General features: G+C 49.7%; 6 protein-coding genes across 6 annotated transcripts; 4 read left to right on the top strand and 2 right to left on the bottom strand.

The window, feature by feature from the left end:
* Window positions 1–1556: 1556 nt before the first annotated feature.
* LTHEOB_5993 (putative zinc finger and scan domain-containing protein 18) lies at window positions 1557–1916 on the top strand (the record flags this gene model as incomplete). The annotated part of the gene is made up of 1 exon (XM_035515199.1): window positions 1557–1916. One exon carries the CDS (start codon window positions 1557–1559, stop codon window positions 1914–1916), a length of 360 nt encoding a protein of 119 aa, XP_035373124.1.
* A 720-nt stretch (window positions 1917–2636) lies between these two features.
* On the bottom strand, window positions 2637–4480 carry LTHEOB_5992 (Cytochrome p450 protein; the record flags this gene model as incomplete). Its single annotated transcript, XM_035515198.1, has 6 exons — window positions 2637–3058; window positions 3116–3472; window positions 3775–3846; window positions 3900–3996; window positions 4053–4172; window positions 4232–4480. 6 exons carry the CDS (start codon window positions 4478–4480, stop codon window positions 2637–2639), a joined length of 1317 nt encoding a protein of 438 aa, XP_035373123.1.
* Window positions 4481–5284: 804 nt separating this feature from the next.
* On the top strand, window positions 5285–6355 carry LTHEOB_5991 (FAD-binding protein; the record flags this gene model as incomplete). The annotated part of the gene is made up of 2 exons (XM_035515197.1): window positions 5285–5874; window positions 5959–6355. The coding sequence occupies 2 exons, from the start codon at window positions 5285–5287 to the stop codon at window positions 6353–6355; spliced, it is 987 nt and encodes a 328-aa protein (XP_035373122.1).
* A 1409-nt stretch (window positions 6356–7764) lies between these two features.
* LTHEOB_5990 (uncharacterized protein) lies at window positions 7765–9030 on the top strand (the record flags this gene model as incomplete). Its single annotated transcript, XM_035515196.1, has 1 exon — window positions 7765–9030. One exon carries the CDS (start codon window positions 7765–7767, stop codon window positions 9028–9030), a length of 1266 nt encoding a protein of 421 aa, XP_035373121.1.
* A 1047-nt stretch (window positions 9031–10077) lies between these two features.
* LTHEOB_5989 (Vegetative incompatibility protein HET-E-1) lies at window positions 10078–13315 on the top strand (the record flags this gene model as incomplete). Its single annotated transcript, XM_035515194.1, has 5 exons — window positions 10078–10172; window positions 10242–10514; window positions 10604–10751; window positions 10800–11151; window positions 11211–13315. The coding sequence occupies 5 exons, from the start codon at window positions 10078–10080 to the stop codon at window positions 13313–13315; spliced, it is 2973 nt and encodes a 990-aa protein (XP_035373120.1).
* A 572-nt stretch (window positions 13316–13887) lies between these two features.
* On the bottom strand, window positions 13888–14377 carry LTHEOB_5988 (uncharacterized protein; the record flags this gene model as incomplete). The annotated part of the gene is made up of 3 exons (XM_035515193.1): window positions 13888–13939; window positions 13995–14163; window positions 14218–14377. The coding sequence occupies 3 exons, from the start codon at window positions 14375–14377 to the stop codon at window positions 13888–13890; spliced, it is 381 nt and encodes a 126-aa protein (XP_035373119.1).
* Between the last annotated feature and the right edge of the window lie 3010 nt (window positions 14378–17387).

Raw genomic sequence — 17387 nt, 5'->3', positions numbered from 1 at the left:
ATTGAAGAATGAGATGCGCAACTGGTTCCCTTCCTCTGATAGGATCCGAGCATCGTGTTGGGCAGAGAAATTGAAGCCTGCAACCTGCATCGTAGAGTTTCGTCCGCCCATCCGCCAGAGTATTGAGCCATCCGTTCCCGAAATCCGGTAGATGCAGTCTGTATGTCGCGCAGATACTAGATAGTCTCCGTTTGAGAACTTGTCTACAGAGTTTATGTGGCTGCGAGTTCTGTTAGGCATTGATCGTTACGGCCATATTCTTACTTACAAATAATCAAATGCAACGAACGAGGACCGACCACCGCCTGCGTTGGTATCGGGACTTAGGGAGGTTTCCAGAAGAGGCACATGATCCCAGGCTCTCCACTCGAAGAGCACCTTTCCACTTTCCAGGTCGATTTCTTGGAAGACGCTGTCCAATATCCAACCAAGTCCTTGCGTGATACCATAAGCGGAGAGATCGCCTTGCACAGGCTGAAAGCTGACAACTATTGCTTTAGAGCCTCCATCGAGAAGGTTGAATTCATGGAAGTCTAAAGCTGTCCCAGGCTTCTCCGCTTCAATAGTTCGAATTGGCCGATAGGCATCGTCGAGGAGGAGGATGTGTCCTTGGCCGCGGCCTCGCTCAGATTTGCCTCGAATAACCGAGAGAATGTGAGAGCCGTTCGCCAGCTCATGACGTTTCAGGTTGAAATAACCTATGTCGGCAAGATTAGGTCGGTAGCCTGACCAGACTAACTGCTTTATCTCGGATTAGCGACTAGCGTCACATCATCGGACTAAACCTACCCCCTTTTCGTCATAGATGTAGGGCGCAAACTGGCAGGCCCCTCCCCAAGTTGAGAATAGAAAGGAATCAACCGTGGATGTTTGCACTTCGTTCAAACGAATGTCTAATCTTGGTACGTATAAGTCCGGTCTCTGCTCAACGGGTCAGTCTCTGCGCTCAGAGCTGGGGATAATGTTTCCTTACTGAAAGATACGACACGCATTCTGGCATGGCGGAAGCCGTTGGCCCCGTTAGTAGAAACGTGAACACCAGAATGGAAAAAGAAACCAACCACATCTTGGACACCACTGTGGAGTTGACATTTAGTCATGCCTGCACCTTTAAGGGACCGTCTTTCTGTCATCTGATCAGCTATTTCCACGCGAGGCGTGCACTTGAGTCGTGCTCTGCACTATGGATCATCTCTTACCGAGTGATTTATCTTGGCGAATGATTCAAGTCTACAACACGCGTCATAACGTACTACACATGTCATGAATGTGGGTCTAAATTATATAGTACAAGGCCCGATCCGAATCCGAGTTCGATAACTTGTGGTTTCCGAAGCCACTTAATCTGAAGTAGTGCCGCACCCGCGCCTTTCTGCAGTCCTGAACTGTCCGTGCGGGAATCCCCTCGTATACAATAATAGATATCGTCATCTATCTTGGCCACCTGTATATAACTCTTGGATCACTCGTGGCCGAAAATCTCAGTATATAAGCGATCCCCTGCCAACACTTCGAATCTAGATTCCCGACCGACAAATCCCAATTATCACACCACCATGCGCTTCTCCACCACCGCCGGCCTTGCCCTCGCCCTTCTGCTCGGCACCGTTGCCGCTGCACCCATCGCAGTGGAGAGCGACGAATTCCACCTCGACTACATCTACACACAAAAGAAGGACGCCATCAAGAGAGCCGACGAGCCGGCTGGGGATATCCATCTCGACTACATCTATACCCAGAAGAAGGATCAGAAACGAGACGAGCCGATCCACCTCGATTACATTTATACGCAGAACAAGGACCAGAAGCGTGATGAGCCGCTGCACCCTGACTACATCTACACGCAGAAGAAGGATCAGAAGCGGGGAAATCGTCTTGTAGACGTCATTATTGCTGAGGGCGGCCCAGGAAACTAAGCGATGTTTAGGTGAGTGACTTCAAAAAAGCAGAACAGACGCTATTCTAATACTAACTAAATTAGTATAATGGTAGGCCCCTTGCACCCAAACTCAGAGTAGCTTAGCGGATTCGTTAAACCGTAGGGCTTACCGTAAATCAATAAATATCAACTGTTACCGCTATCTACCAATGCCGCTATTATTTAATTCCCCGCCACACATTTTTATAGCCGTGCCGACCGTGTTGGCCCCTGCTGCAGGCTGATTAAACCTGCTTCAGCCTGAGGCATTCTGCCTTAGAGCTTTTCGATCCGTGCTGGTGTTCTATCCTTAGCGTGATATAGCCTTCGTGCTACAGGGGTCATAACACTTTTTTCAATTCATGGATTGTCACTTTCATGGTTAGTTTTGAGAAGGAGACTATTTACACAGAACTGTTACACACACTACGCCCCACTTCCATGTACATGCACTAGTCCCTTTTGCTCTATTTACCGAACGCTTTGGACTTGAAACACATGGCAGGCATATGATTCATATTGATTGTTTCCAAACCGCCATGTCAGCAGATGGGTAATACGAAACAGCCTCGCCACGTTGTTTCACGTAGTCATTAATTACTGGACACATTACAGTGCTACACCCGTCAAGATCAGCTTTGCCACCCATCAGCATTGCATTTTATCTTCTGCTGATACGTATCAACTTTGCTCTGTCACAAATCAAGCTCGCCTTCCCTCAGAACGTCTCAAACTCGGAGACCCGACGCTTGCATAGGACCGCCGTCGAAGGGTCGGGCCTGAGTTCAGACTCCACAAGGCTCTTCCTCGCCCCATCGGCCAGCTTCCAATCGTACCTGAGCAGCAGATGCACGATCATGATCTTCAAAACATTGGCCGCCATGAACCGCCCCGGGCACGCAAACTTGCCGTGGCCGAAGCCAAAATGATCCGCGCTCGTCGTGACGAACTGTCCCTTGTTCTCCTGGCCGGGCTGCTGCCGCATGCGCAGATACCTGCGTCCGTCGAACCTCAGCGGGTTGGGCCCGTATATCTCTGGGTCGTGCATCACTAATGTGGGAAAGGCGGTGATGCAGCCTTTTGGCAGGTGTGTGCCATCGGAAAGCGTCACGGGACGCTCGACGCGGCGGTGGAGGGATGCTGGCGGGTTCGTTAGCAAGAGGTTCGGGTTGGCGTGCGGAGTGTTGGTTTTCTTACTTGGTCCGAAGTTGCTGATTCGCTGGCTCTCCTTCAGGCAGCTGTCTAGTAGCTTGAGCTTGTACATGCTCTGCTTTGTGAGGCTACCGTCCTCGGTCAGCACCTGGATCATTTCCTTGCGCAGATCGGGAATGATTTCAGGGGAGGAGAGCATGTCGAACATGAAAGCGTAGAGAGTCATGCTTGTTGTGTGAATGGCCGCGAAAGAGAGGAGCAGCTGGCCGTCAGTCACGTTATATTCCCTGCCAATGGCTGTTTCCGAGAACCACTCGAGAGCATCGTTGAATCTGGTCGCTGTGTTGCCGTCTTCCTCTGATACTCTCTTGGCGTGTTGTCGGGCTTCGAGCTCTGCCTTCACTATCTTGTCGGCATGAGAATATGACTGCTGGGTCTGACGCATCTCGGGAAGGAGACGGCAGACGATTGGACGCAGGAAAGATGGCCAGGAACGTAAAGCATGCACAGCTGCAGATGCCTCCATTGTGAAGTTGATCGAAATCGAAAGCCAATCTGGATCGCGACAAAGTGCGTCGCCGGTAAAGACTTTGGTTGTCATTCGAGCTGCGATCGGAAGAATGGTTGGAAGAAGTGGTATCGGAGCCCATTCTATGCCTCTTCGTTAGAGCAGCACGAAGGGGATTTCTGACGGGCATGCGTACCATCACCAATTCCCTGGATTGATTGCTTGAGTGCCTTTGACATTTCCGAAGATAGACTAGGTGTAAGCGGGCCTGGATATGTTATCAGTGTCTCTTCATCCACATTTCCTTCCAATGGCACACACCTATGGCGGTAGTCAAGTTCCTCTTGACCACGTCCTGAAAGATGCTATTCCTCAGACCCTTCCAAGGTTCCAATCCCGGATAATTTGGAAGAAACTCCTGAAACAGTCTCAGCACCCAGAAGCTTCTCACGGAAATCTAATTCAAGAGCGTACATGTTCGAGGAAGCCGCTCAAAGTCATGTTCCCATTATTCCGGACTTCTTCTATCAGAGGAGGTGGGAGGATGATCATTGGTCCGGTACCTGTGATAATCTGGAATGCCTTGCCGCGTGCCTGGTCCCTGGCTTAGCTCCATTGCTCATTGGGTAGGTAGATGGTTGGAGATTGCTTACTTGTTCATAGGCGTTCTTGATCCAGGTGCCACCATATGTGGAGTACTGTGCTTTTGTCTTCGTGAATGAAGGGTCTCCAGGCAGATTACCGTACAGCTTGAAACCAGGGAATGGCTTGCTCTCCGGCGGAATTGGAAGAGTGGTGATGAGAAAGATGAGAGATAGCACGAAAAGTATGGAACCTCCGTAGAAGCTGTAACAGCCTTCCAGGGTGAACAGAAGCGGATTTCCAAAAACGGAGGCTTCCATGGTTGTAAAAAGATCAAACGTGTGGTGTGGAACATGCAAGCATTGTATTCAAAAGAGATGTCGAACAGAATAAATATTGCGGCTTCATTGATATTAAATTCGAGATTGAACGGTGTTCATCCTCTATTGTCCTTTGCACCATCTCAGCCTTTGGTCATGCAATGGCCTCATTCGTATCTACGTTGCAGGATTTATAAGCACTTCTACCACCGTTCCACTACCCTGCAGCTCGGATGGAACCTGATCCCGCATCCGCCTTCGAGGCTTGCCTGACAATAGTTCTATAATACTTTTCAACCAGTATATTCTGTGCATGGACTATCTTCACGTATACAGCTCGTACTTGCTCGTCTCTGATTGGATATCGAGGATCGACAGCGAAGATAAATCGGATCCCCACAAGACATCCCCTGTTTCACTCACAACCGAGTCCACTTAAGCGTATTCCCAGTGGCTGTTAGTGTAGTAGAAAGCTTGGCATGCTCCGTGCACGGCCGTATTTGGCAATGCTTGCGACCGGAACGGATACGGATGAAGCCACTTGCCGTAGCACGATAGCATGTGGAAATTTCCTCCTACAGAATCGCATATAATTTCTCTCATGCGAATGTTCTGCGAGGTTGGCTTAGGCATTGCAAATCCAAAATATTGAATCAGCCTACAACCAGGTAAGCCGACGACCAGCCAACCCAGTCAGCATGACCGCGTATTCAAGATATATGCTTAGATTGATATAAAGAGGCAGGAAGGCTTCGAACTTGCTGTGAACCTCAGTCTAATCCTCAGAGATCCTCACAATCAACAATGTCCGGCACTGTCATCGTCACCGGCGCAGCAGGCGGCCTCGGCTTAGCGCTCGCAGAGAGTATCGTCAACCGCCCCGAAGCAGAAGCCTGCATCTTCACAGTCCGCAACCAGTCAGCCGCCAATGCAAAGCCTCTGCATACCCTCCGCGAATCCACTCAAGGAAAGACGGTCGAGATCCACGAGCTCGACCTCTCCAAAGCAGACGCCGTGCGCACCTTCGCCGCCGCCATCAACACCAAAGTCTCCAACAAACAGCTTCCTCCCATCCGCGCACTCATCCTCAACGCCGCTGCCATACCGATGATGGGCCCGCGCCAGCTCATCAACTGGAACGATGCAGGGGATCTGGAGATGATGTTCGCGGTCAACCACGTGGCCAACTTCTTGCTGACTCTGCTGCTGCTGCCCAGCTTGGACCCGGAGCATGGCCGCATCGTGCTGGTATCGAGCGATGCGCACCGCATGGAGAAGCTGGAGTGGAATCTTGAAGAGATCTCGCGGGGCGAGCAGGTGCCGGGCGCGGGTGATAAATGGAACGATGTCATGAGGCGGTATGGCATGTCGAAGCTGTGTCAGGTCATGTTCATGTAGGTGTTCCCGCCGGCTTCATCGTTGACAGCTACATTGGTATCCGTTACCCCATGAAATCCCTCGCTAACGTAGCTACGCAGGCACGAGCTGCAAGCACGCCTCGACGCAGATCCGCGCCTGAACAAGATCTGCGTGCTCGCCGTCAGCCCCGGCGCCATGATACACCCTAATATCATGAACAAGATGAACCCGTTCATGAAGTATGTTGTGGGACCGGTGGCGTCTGGCGTCTTCAAGGCAGTTTCACGGGTCAATCCGGATGGTGTCATGCGTACGGTGGAGAAGTCGGCAGCGCATGTGCGGAGAGCGGCGTTCGATGTTGAGGATCCGGAGCTAGGGAGGTATCCGAAAGATCTTTATTTGGATGGCGCTAAGATTGTTAAGCCACTGGAGGAGTCTTTCGATAAGGCGAAACAGAAGGAGCTATGGGACTTCAGCGTTAAATTAGCGGGGTTGACTGGACAAAGCATCTTATAGATTTGTTTCAGGAATATCCATTCCTTTCCTCTACTCCAGTTACAAACTCTCTACTCACTACAAATCCTCAATATTTGCTCTCCTAGATAATCGTATATTAGATATAGGGACATTGTAACAATATTATTTCGGTAATCCTGGTCCGCCTCTTACCTATGCTCCGGATGGCTACTAGATGCACCCCCGTTTCACTCATGACATCGGCTTCGGGCTGGAGGTACTGTAAAATGGCAAACCCAGAGCCCAAACTCAGAGAACAACATTCCACTACCACTCTACATTCGCCGTTTACGCTCTGTAAATAAAATCCTAACACGTGAAAAAGTGCTACGACTCTTGACTGACAAGGCACCTCAGATGTGCAAGACCGCACAAAGCTCACAGCACAACTTGGCAATGAAAAAATGCCATCTGCATTCGGTGTCAGAGAGAAGTGGATGCCACTACTGTGTGCGTCATCCGTCACATGCCGATGATGCGCGCGTAAGCGACCCCTGAACACGTCCCATGGTGGCTGAACAACCCTTTTCCATGTCTTGAGCGTGTACAGCCGTATACACGCATGGTGGCAATATCTAATGATGAAAGTGATGGGGAGTGTAGAGGAAATATGCATAAACATGTTGATAATGATGGCGGACGTGAAGTGTAAAAATATGTTTCCGATACGCGGTGATGGCATGTTGCAGAAGGTAGCAAATTCCGAATGGGTGCACTTGAAGTTCAGCTCGCGAGCATGGGCGATTCTGGGTTCTCGCATCTGTCTACAATCCTCGCTGTGGTGATCAATGGGCTTCATGTGCGTCAACAGCTAATGTTTCCGCTAAAGACTAAGCGTACCCGTTGGGGCTTAAGCAGAGGCACGCAAAAGTCAACGAACAGTCTAGTATCCTCTCCCCGCATTCCCCCGCCCCCACATTCCGGTTTTTCTTTCAGCTTGAATGACTGCGGTTTCCGTTTTCGCTTCCCTGTCTGTTTCCGTTTCATGAAGGGCGGGAGAATTTCTAAGACAGGCTAAGACAGGAATCCAAACCCAAAGGTCGTGAGATTTACGACTCGAGCCAACCTGGGCCAGATTTTTGTCTTCCACAACGACATTCTTATTTCGTCAGAGTTCACATGGATACGCGTTATTTTCCTATTGTGGTTCAGTTTCAATCCCTATCCAGTCGGTGCCGATTTCTCCCTGTCATTCCACTACCCCACATGGCGGAGAACTTCAAACATGAAAAATACTCTGCTACAATCAACACCTATAAATACAAGTACTCCCTTGTCACATCGATCAGTCAACAACATCCATTCGACCTCGCTGAACTACATCTAGTGACAATCCACGCTCAGGTAAGACTTTTTGATATTTAAAATGTCCCTTTCATATATTAATAAAGCTATAAGAAAGTATCATCATGTCGTCGACCAACAACCTCGTCTACCTCCGCTGGGATCAGCTCATTGAGCAGAGGTTCGGCATTCTTCGATCCATCATCGAGAACAGCGACAAGGAACTTCTGGCCGCTGTGGTTGCCCACGACCGCCTGAGCCCGGTAGATTGGCAGGCCACGCTCCACAACCATGTCCAGGGACCATCCACGGCCGCAGACAAGGGTCAGGTCTTGAACAACCTACGGGACCATCTCCTGAAGACCAACGACCAGCTCAGAGACGATACGAAGAGTATCTCAGACAGCATGGACACACTCGCGAACAAAAAGGATACCAGCACATGGGATTGGAATAATCTCCTTCTCCAAGCCATTGGGACCATGAAAAACACGGCACTTGATCAGTTGACACAAATGAAGATATTTGCAGACAATGAGATGGAAGGCTTAAGCCATGACGACCGGATCGCTGTCACGAAGATCTTCAACCAGGCATGGATCGCACCCACCGGCTTCCAGACCAGTATGGCGATTTATCTTATTCTGGCACAACAAAACATTGGCAACTGGACCAGGGAGCCGCGGAAGAACGTGAAGGACTTCCAGGAGACCTCGAAGAATGCATTTGAGCTTTCCAGAAATACCATCCAGGACGCCTTCTCATCAAACGGCCTACGTGGCCCATCCACGCTCGCAGACAAGGATGATGTCTTGAGGACCCTCAAGGATATTCTCCTGAAGACCAATCAGCTGATCCGACAGGACACGAATGAGATCTCGCAGAGTTTCGAGCAGCTGGCAAACAAGGGTGGAAATGAGGAGGAATGGGTCAAGGCCCTCGACGACGCCGAAGACCTCATGCAACACAAGGCACTCGACCAAATGGCGGAGATGAAGAGGTTCGCGATCAACCGCATCAACTCCGTTGACGGGAGATACCGCAACAAGGTCGGCGAAATCTTCGGGCATGCGTGCACCGCCCTCACCGGCTTCCAAGGCAGCGTCCACCTTTTCATCAAGGTGGCAAAGGGAACTGCTGACAAGTGGTACCGGAATCCGTGGGACAACCTCAAGATCTTCCAGAGGTCCACGAAGATCTGGTACGACGGAGCCGAACAGGGCATCAAGAGAGCCTTCCCGGACTACCTTGTCAGTGACAACGGACGCAGCGAGGACAGCCTTTCATCCATCCAGGACATGGCCACTCAGCTCCAGGGCATGGGCGTCGACAACATCACGATCATCCCGAAGGGTGATGGCTGGGCTTTGGAAATCGGCGCTGGTATGTAATCGTGCTGAACAGTGCAAGGCTGCAGCCTCTGCTGCATTTGCATCGAAGGTATCTCAGTAGCTTCAAAAATGACATTCTTTCAATCCATCGACAGGCATCTAGTGAGTGACAACGATCGTGAATTGACATGGCAGAGACTGATTCAGTGACATTTTATTCCGGTAAGTTCTCAGTCCTTTCCTCATTTCAGAAGCCCGAGAAACCATGTCACCGCGAGCGCAGCATCTAAGATGTCTGCCCCACCATCACTCTATGCCCTCATTGTCTTGATGCTGTCTTCCCGGGGTTGAAATCGGAGCGGACAATGGTTGTTGACATTATTGATGGCCCCAGTATTGCGGCTTTGTTGCGTATACCCAACCTGATTGGGAGAGGATGTATATATCTCGACAGTGATTTGTCGCGCGTAAACAGTCTCAAGATTCTATACTTATGGTACATATGCCCTCTGCGTTACACACCATTAAAACTATATATTCGATAACACCACCAACCCGAGATTCCTGCTGCCTTCCAAGAAGATAGCGGGTAAATATTATGTTAATCACCGTTGACCAACAGATAGAGAGAACATTCGCGAGCGCCATGCTAAACACATCTATAAAAGGTAATAGGACTGCGTTATTCGAAGGGTCCAGGGTTCCGTTCATCCTTAGTGACTACTACATTCAAAGAAGCATGTACATACAGGGATACAACTGAAGTGGGCGGGTGAAAGAGCTTTGAAATATGCTGACAGTTTTCTGTTGGAAGAATCGTCGCATTTCTCCTTCGCCTCTATTTTTAAAGTACACGATAGAGGGGCCGGCATGGCGCCTGATCTGTTGCCTGATATCACCGTTTTTGATTGGTCCGATGCGAAACTGGCCCCCAACACTATGCATGTAAGACGAATCATTTGAAGTGCCGCAGCTTGAACTCAATGCGCCCCACTTTGTGCCAGCTGTCGCGCGCCGCCGACACAGCTCCTCAAATTCTATTCTAGTTCTTTCGCAAAGCAATCTGCTTCAGACAACTCCCACCGCCCAGCGCACGCCACCTCCGTTATGGACCCTGTCACGGCAATAGGGGTAGCCTCCGGCATTCTGACTTTCGTCACTTTCAGCGGAAGCCTCATCAAAGGCTGGAAACAAATCCATGAGTCTGGCAGCTTGGAAGAAAATTCCTCTCTTGGGGACATCATCAGAAGGATGGAAACGCTCCATTCCAGATTGATCCCGCCGGATAATGATACCAAATCACTCTCAAGTGACGCGAAAAACCTGTGCGAGCTTTCCAAAGATTGCCAGAAGGTTTCAAACCGGCTTCTCGAACTGCTGGGAAAGATGAAATCATCTGACTCCAAGCGCGGCGTCCGTGCGAAATGGCAAACCTTAAGCGCGACGTGGAACAGTGTCATCCACGACAAGGACAAGCAGCAATTAGAAGAAGAGCTTGCGAGGTGCCATCAGCGCCTTACAGCCGTCCTGGCATTTCTCACGAGGTTGGTTACGGCCCATGTGTTCAGCCTTGCCATCCTTCAGCTTCTCTCATCTGCTAACACGTGGGAAATTTCCCCCTCCCTGAATGCAGGACAAAGCTTGAACAGCTGGAAAGACTAGTGAGAGACAACGGCGAGAGATTTACACAGCTCCAGACGAATGTCAGAGAGCTCAATATTGAGCTTCGGAAACGCGCAATGGATGAGGAAACCCGGGACCGTATCGAACGTCTTGTCAGCGTACAGGAACAAACAATCAAGCAAATTGGACACGAGCGTGTCTTAAAGAGCTTGAGGTACAGTGACATGCAGAAAAGGAGCGATAATATCCGTCAGAGACTGGAGGAGATCAATGAAGAGCAGGATGAAACGGGTGTAACATTCCGGTGGATACTCGACCAAGGCGAAGAAACGGCAAATAATTTCGATGACGATGACGAGATGGATAGTGATGATGGAAAGGCTGAAGAGAGTGAAAAGTGGATAAGGGACAGGGCACGAGAACGCTTTACAAAGTGGCTGTCAACAGATGGAGAAAACGTTTTTCACATATTGGGGAGGTTCGGCTCCGGCAAGTCAACTTTGATGCAGTTCCTGAGCGATAGTCCACGCACGGAGGAAATTTTGCAAGTGTGGGCAGGTGAGATATTCCGGTCCACTATCGTATGCGATGATGCCAAACTGACAAGGTTTTAACAGGAGATAGACGTCTTGTAAGGGCAAATTTTTTCTTCTCTACGTTGATCGGAGGGCTTCAACAGGTGCTTGCTGGTCTCCGCCGCACCTTATTATACGAGATCCTCAAGCAATGCCCCGAAATGACACCCGAGGTATTGAGTAAGGCCTGGGAAGAAGCAATCAGCTTGCCCTGGCAGCTGGGTACCACGGTTGAGATTCGCAGCAAAGATATATCTGCAGCACTCCGCCAGGTCATCCGCCGCTCGCATTCCTCAAAAACATGTTTCTGCTTCTTCATCGATGGGCTCGATGAGTTTTACGATGAAGACGGTCTCGATAAGCAGGACCTGGTTGACCTTCTAAACAAGTGGATCACGGATTCGAAGGGAAACCTCAAGCTCTGTGTTGCCAGTAGGGAGGAGCCCGAATTCAAGTTTTCTCCAGAGACCACACTTAGGCTTCACGATCTCACGCATTATGACATGAGGCGCTTTGTTCAGCAAAGGCTACACGGCAAAGTTAGTTCGCACATGGAGAACCGACTAGCAAAGATCATACCGGAAAAAGCCCAGGGAGTCTTTTTGTGGGTGGCTCTCGTCACCCGCGGTGTCCGCGAGGAGACGAAAATTGGCGGCTCACCTGAAGATATTCTTGAACAATTCCCACCAGGTCTAAGACCCCTTCTGGATCGCACCATTGAATCTATCCCTGAGCAGCACAGGTTGAAAGCGTACCTCAGTTTCGACATGCTACTCCTGTTGCAGAACAGTCTCGCTATGCGGAGTCTGCCAATCCTCGCCTACTCGTTTCTCGAGGACTACTGCAGAAATCCGGAGTTCTCAAAACAAGATGCCGGCTCATGGGAGCAGGATGATGATGGTGCTGTAGAGAAAAGGATTGGATCGGCACGAACCCAGCTCTATGGATGGTGCAAAGGCCTGCTCGAGCCACAAACCGACGAGTACGGGAAGGAATATATCACTTTCACCCACCGATCGATCCGGGAATACCTTGAAACAGCTGTTACTAAGCAGCAGCGTTCTCGTACGCTTGGGCATCATGCTGCTGGCAACGCACTCATCCAGTTGCTGATCGCCGAGGTCCGATCCAGGATCTCACGAAATAGATGGGGATACAGTTACAACAAAGCATTGACGCGTCTAGGACTGGAGCAACTCTTCGACAGTAGACCATTCGAGTTTTTGGAGGCTTTACATTTTGTTATCGAAAAGGCCGCTTCCAAATATGGGCCCGAACGTCGCAGCATTCACTACAAGCCGAGCCTTTGGACACCTCTTGATTACATGTTTGAGGAAAACGACTATTCTTACCCAACTTGGAGGCTGGAATGTGATCCAACTGCCACTGAGACCATCTCAGAATTCGAGATGCTCCTATTTCGGTACTTTCGGAACAGTCGCTTCAGATTATTGGGGGCTTCAGATTCAGCCTTCCTCGATCTGCTGCTAAAGAAAGGTCGAAGCCATTTGAAGACGAAGATACCGTTATTTCTAGACTTTACTACTCAGTACAAGGTCAGGAAGACGGAACACATCGACTTGAGCATATGGCAGCACTATTTGCTTGCGGAAACCGACTCGAGAGTTGCCGAACCTGCGGGTTCTGTCGAGTATTTTGATCGTTCAAAACTCGACCAAAACTTCGCTCTGATATCTGAGAGCTTTCTCAAAGCTGGTGCCGATCCTCATATCTCAGTCAATGTCACAAAGTGCGAAGAGTCCGGAAGGAAAACGTCTGAGGGGGTGAATGGCGAAATAAACTTTGAAATTGGCAGAGATAAAACGACAGTCACAGTTCAGTTCCGCAGTCCGCGGGGGTGGGGGCGAATTCGCAAGAATTGGTCGCTAGAGGACATCATCAAGAGCCTCAAGACACCGAACAAAGATGTCATCTTAGAGCTAATTGACAAGAATACCCGTATGCTAGAAGATGCGGAAGGGGTCTCAGACTCTGAGAAAGAGCTCCAGGATTCCGGACACATCCTCGAACTCTTGGATGAATCGAATGCAGGCGAGGTCCGGTCGACATGGGTTCCGTTAATATCCATTTCACCAGAACACGTGTTCGGATTTGCATTGGGTGAGTCGGGGAGTTTGGAGTATTAAGTGTGGGTATTGTCTGACAACGAATACAGGGTTGCTTTCGGCGCTTCTTGTCTCTCTATTGATTAAGATCCTTGCATGATGCCGGACATAGCCTAGGTGGCTGAGTAAATCTCAACACCGATGCTCAAATACCGCGATTCAACGTCGTATATCCAATCATTTCGATCTACCACGCGCATACCTCAGCACGGCTTTCACTATCAGACAATCAAGTAGATTGTAAATGATAAAGAATGTCCCCCAACGCCCTCTGCGTACCTTATTTTCAAGATTTTGAAACTTTGCTCACAATTACCACTTCACTGACGGGATTGCACCTTCGTCCTTGATTGAACGTTGGTGTAGGTGCTATGTGATACTTCAAAACCTGCTGTAAGGATTTTATGTCCTCAGCTACATAAATTGACGGACTTTTACCAAATATTAAGGAGTGAAGGTATATCCCAGGTGTTCCGAAAAGCTCAGACCCATCTCCTCGCTGCTTTCCCCCTACGTTACTTTAACATACTTATTGAACAAAGCATAATAATCCTATAAACGAGTGTCAAAGCTTCGAAAATAATGGAATTCCCTTAACCGCCGATCTCGTCAATGGTGACAACACCGTCGTTGTTCTTGTCGTGCCTACACCATTGAGTTAGCACTGTACTTCCACCGCCGGGACAATGTATCAACAGACTCCTTGAACAGCTGAGTGACTGTCGGATCATCCGCCGGAACACCGACAAATGCCGCAAACTGTGGCTCGGTAAGCTTTCCGGTGCCGCCGGAAGCCTTGTTGAAAGCGTCGGTGGTCTCAGCATCGGCAGCCTGCCTTTCCATCACGCGTGACCGAGTATTGCGGCAGCCTAGGATGAAATGTTAGTGTTGGGTCTCTCCTCACTATAGATTAGGCAACGCACCGCCAGCGCAGTCACAGCCTAGCCAATTGCACCCCCCTTTGCCGCAGTACGGGGTGCCCACGGTGCCGTCCCTGCACCTGCCATTAACTTTGTAGCAGCAGTCCGCCAGGGCGAACGGAGTCAGGGCAGCAAAGATGGTGATGATGGTGGGGAAATACATGGTTATAGTAGATAGATTGCCTTGTTCAATTGAAGGAGGTGCTTGTCTGTTTGGGTTTCAAACTCTGGGCGGAGCGTGCAGCGCCTCCCTTTTATGTTCCAGTCGCTGTGTACGTACACCTTAGCAGACGGTCTGCAGCAGAGCCCCGGAGTAGAAGAGTGAAGTCAGAATGTGCTTGAAAACCCAATCGGTGGTTCGCATTTCCAGTAAAGTGCTGGTGGTGCTGCGATGCCACTGTTGGCTGTTGAGATCAGGTTCACGATCCCGCATTCTCGTCTCCACTTTCCATCGTGTTAGCGTCACAGGTGTTCTAGATGGCATACGGGCGAACTATTTGCCGTAGCGATCACGATGAGACGGCAAGGCAGATCGGAATGAAGGCGACTAGGCACGGGCGAGTATAGATAGACGGCCAACGAGAACGCAGCAGTGTCACGCCTCGCTTTTGCATCCTCCAAAGCCAAACCGTGGCTCAAGAGATGAATTCGAGGTGTTCTCAATGCATGTCTGACGTCGATGTGTGTCAGCGGAAGTTTCCGCTTGCCAAGGTCGAGACCGCAAGGTTTGGGGAAGGCAAAGCTTGACTTACTTAATAGCGTAGCACTAACGCTTCATGGTGGCTTACAAAGCGCGGGAGCTATTAAGCGGGCGAACGAGAGCGTCTGTCGGAAACTTACTCAGTAGCTTGATAAGCCGCTTGTGGAAAGTGTTCTAGCGTGCCCAGGTTCGTTAAATCCCCGGCCTTTTGCTCCGCCCTATAGCAAACTGCCGTAATGCATCAATTAAAAATCTGAATGTTCCCCATCTCTAGCGGAGTGCGAATGTGGTAATGGCCAGCTCCTATGACATTTATGCCAAGAGCGCCAAGCCTTTGTCGTCACCTTGCGGTCTTACTACTAGAATCTACTCGTTCCAGCCAACGACTTGACAATAATTGACCTGTGAGACGGCTCAGCTGCACTGCACCGTTCGTTTCTTGCTTGGTAGGGCATCCTCTGATCTGCTGTGCTGTTACCTATCTGACACGACATCAGAATTATTGAAGCTGGAACACCGCTTCACCGCTATCCTCAATAGCTCGACGTCCGAAAAGGCCTTCATTCCGTCGGAGATACGTTCTAGAATTGTCCATAAGCAATCAAGAGCTCCTACTGTGGTTCTACCGGGTGAGAATATTCGGGACTTCGATCAATGCCGTCACAACTACGAAGAAGTGTGCTTCTAGTTCCAACAACTTTTGCTAAATCTTGGATCGTCGGTGCCATCTATCCTTTCCTCTTAGCCCACTTCCTAGGTCATCTCCCAGGTCCTTCTTGGTGCTCACCGCTTTCCTGATAAGCGGTCTTTGCAGAGCTAATTGGGCAATTTGCCAAGATGATGAATCCTTCCATCGAAAATGAGCTCCGATGAGTTTTCTAGAAGGTTGTCCAGGTGAACGCCACTTGAAGATATGGATCTTCTAAGCCTAGCTGGTCTGTCGACTTGCAAGACATTCGGAGCGGGGTCCGCCAGAACATCGTTTCCCAGTATGGCTTCTCCTCCGTCGCTAGTGGTTCTGTCTGCCGGACTTGTCGAATCTCTAAGAGGCATGAGGCCGTGATTTCTCTCCTCCAACTCGGTTATGTCGGCATCATGAGCCCCGGGTCGTCAGTCAACTCAGTGGTAAAGGCATTCGGTGCCATTCCTTCTCCCTGTAGTAAACAGCCCAGGAGTGCTCATCTGAGCCAGGATCGACCAGTCGAAGGCACCACATGCGATTTGCCACCTGATCAATTGGATGGTGGCCATCACTGGCCTTTCAGCTGCGGCTGATAGCTCTGACATCCCGCTGGAATACATAGGCTTGCTGGATGTCTCGAACCTCCTGTCAGACTCCTTTGAAAGAGCTTGGGGCTTCGGGCTGGCGCCACAGTTATTAGAATTGTAACTAGAGGGAAGACGAGCCGAGACTGGGTCGTAAATGGCGCCGTCGAGATCGAAGAAGTGTCGGGGAATCACAGTCCGTTTGATGGAGGGACCAAGTTGTAACACCAAGCTGAACGGCCCCACAGCCGGCAGGATTGAATTTCTCAAAGAGGAAAATGGTTATGGTCTTGATCGTAAGGATCAGTTCTCTTTTGCTGCATGTTTGGTTGCATCGTGGCTGGCTGAAGCACCAATTCACCGACATACGTTCTCGCTCGAGCATATGTTGTAGCCTGATGATTTAGCGCTGCATTTACACTTAGCGTCTTCAATAAACAGGTTTTTGGTCGATAACTCCTTAGCCTTGACGGGTTTCCCTAGAGTGGCAGAGATTCCAGGTGTCTGTATGGAAATTCCCATGCATGGCGGGTGCGTCGTTCATCTCGCCCGGCTGCAGTAAGAAGTCAGTGGTCATCAGATACCTCAAAAGATCTGAAGTCCCATACGTGGGGCTATGGAGACAAGTGATGAAATGTCCTAGTCTGGAATTTAATATTCATCGTCGCCGGTTTGTTTTGAACCGGAACTTCGTTGTAGTAGAGTGGGGATTTTTTGTTTAGTCTAATAATGGCAATAGGTTGCAGTAATAACTTGATTGCAAGAGAGCAGATGGATGTCTCAATACTTACAATGCAGCCATGCCCGTTACTTCCAGGCATTGCAAAGCAGTTCCAAATTTGCAGCATGTCTCTGTCGTTTCATTTTTTCGGGTAAGTTACATGTCTCCAAAAACGAGACTGTTAAACTGCTTAAAATTGAACTGACATTCCTTATCGTTGGGGCCAGGCCCATCAAATTCTTCCAGTTGCGATGACGTTGAATTTAGGGCGACAGTCGTCAGCAAGAACGCAGGGCGCATCACATTTTCGAATGAAACTGTGGGATAGATTTGGATACACCTATTTGGTTTTGACGAATATCTTTGAGCTACATTCAATGTCATTGTAACAGGATGGTCCATACTTTTTCCTAAGCAACACGTTCTCGGGTCAACCCTACAACGGATGCTCGGCTAAAACCTACGAGCGGAGGGCCGGCCAAAACC

This window comes from Lasiodiplodia theobromae (genome assembly GCF_012971845.1).
Source record: "Lasiodiplodia theobromae strain AM2As chromosome Unknown scaffold_17, whole genome shotgun sequence".
Taxonomy (NCBI): Eukaryota; Fungi; Ascomycota; class Dothideomycetes; order Botryosphaeriales; family Botryosphaeriaceae; genus Lasiodiplodia; species Lasiodiplodia theobromae.
Note: the sequence above shows the minus strand (reverse complement) of the source record. Positions and strands in the feature narration are given on the sequence as shown.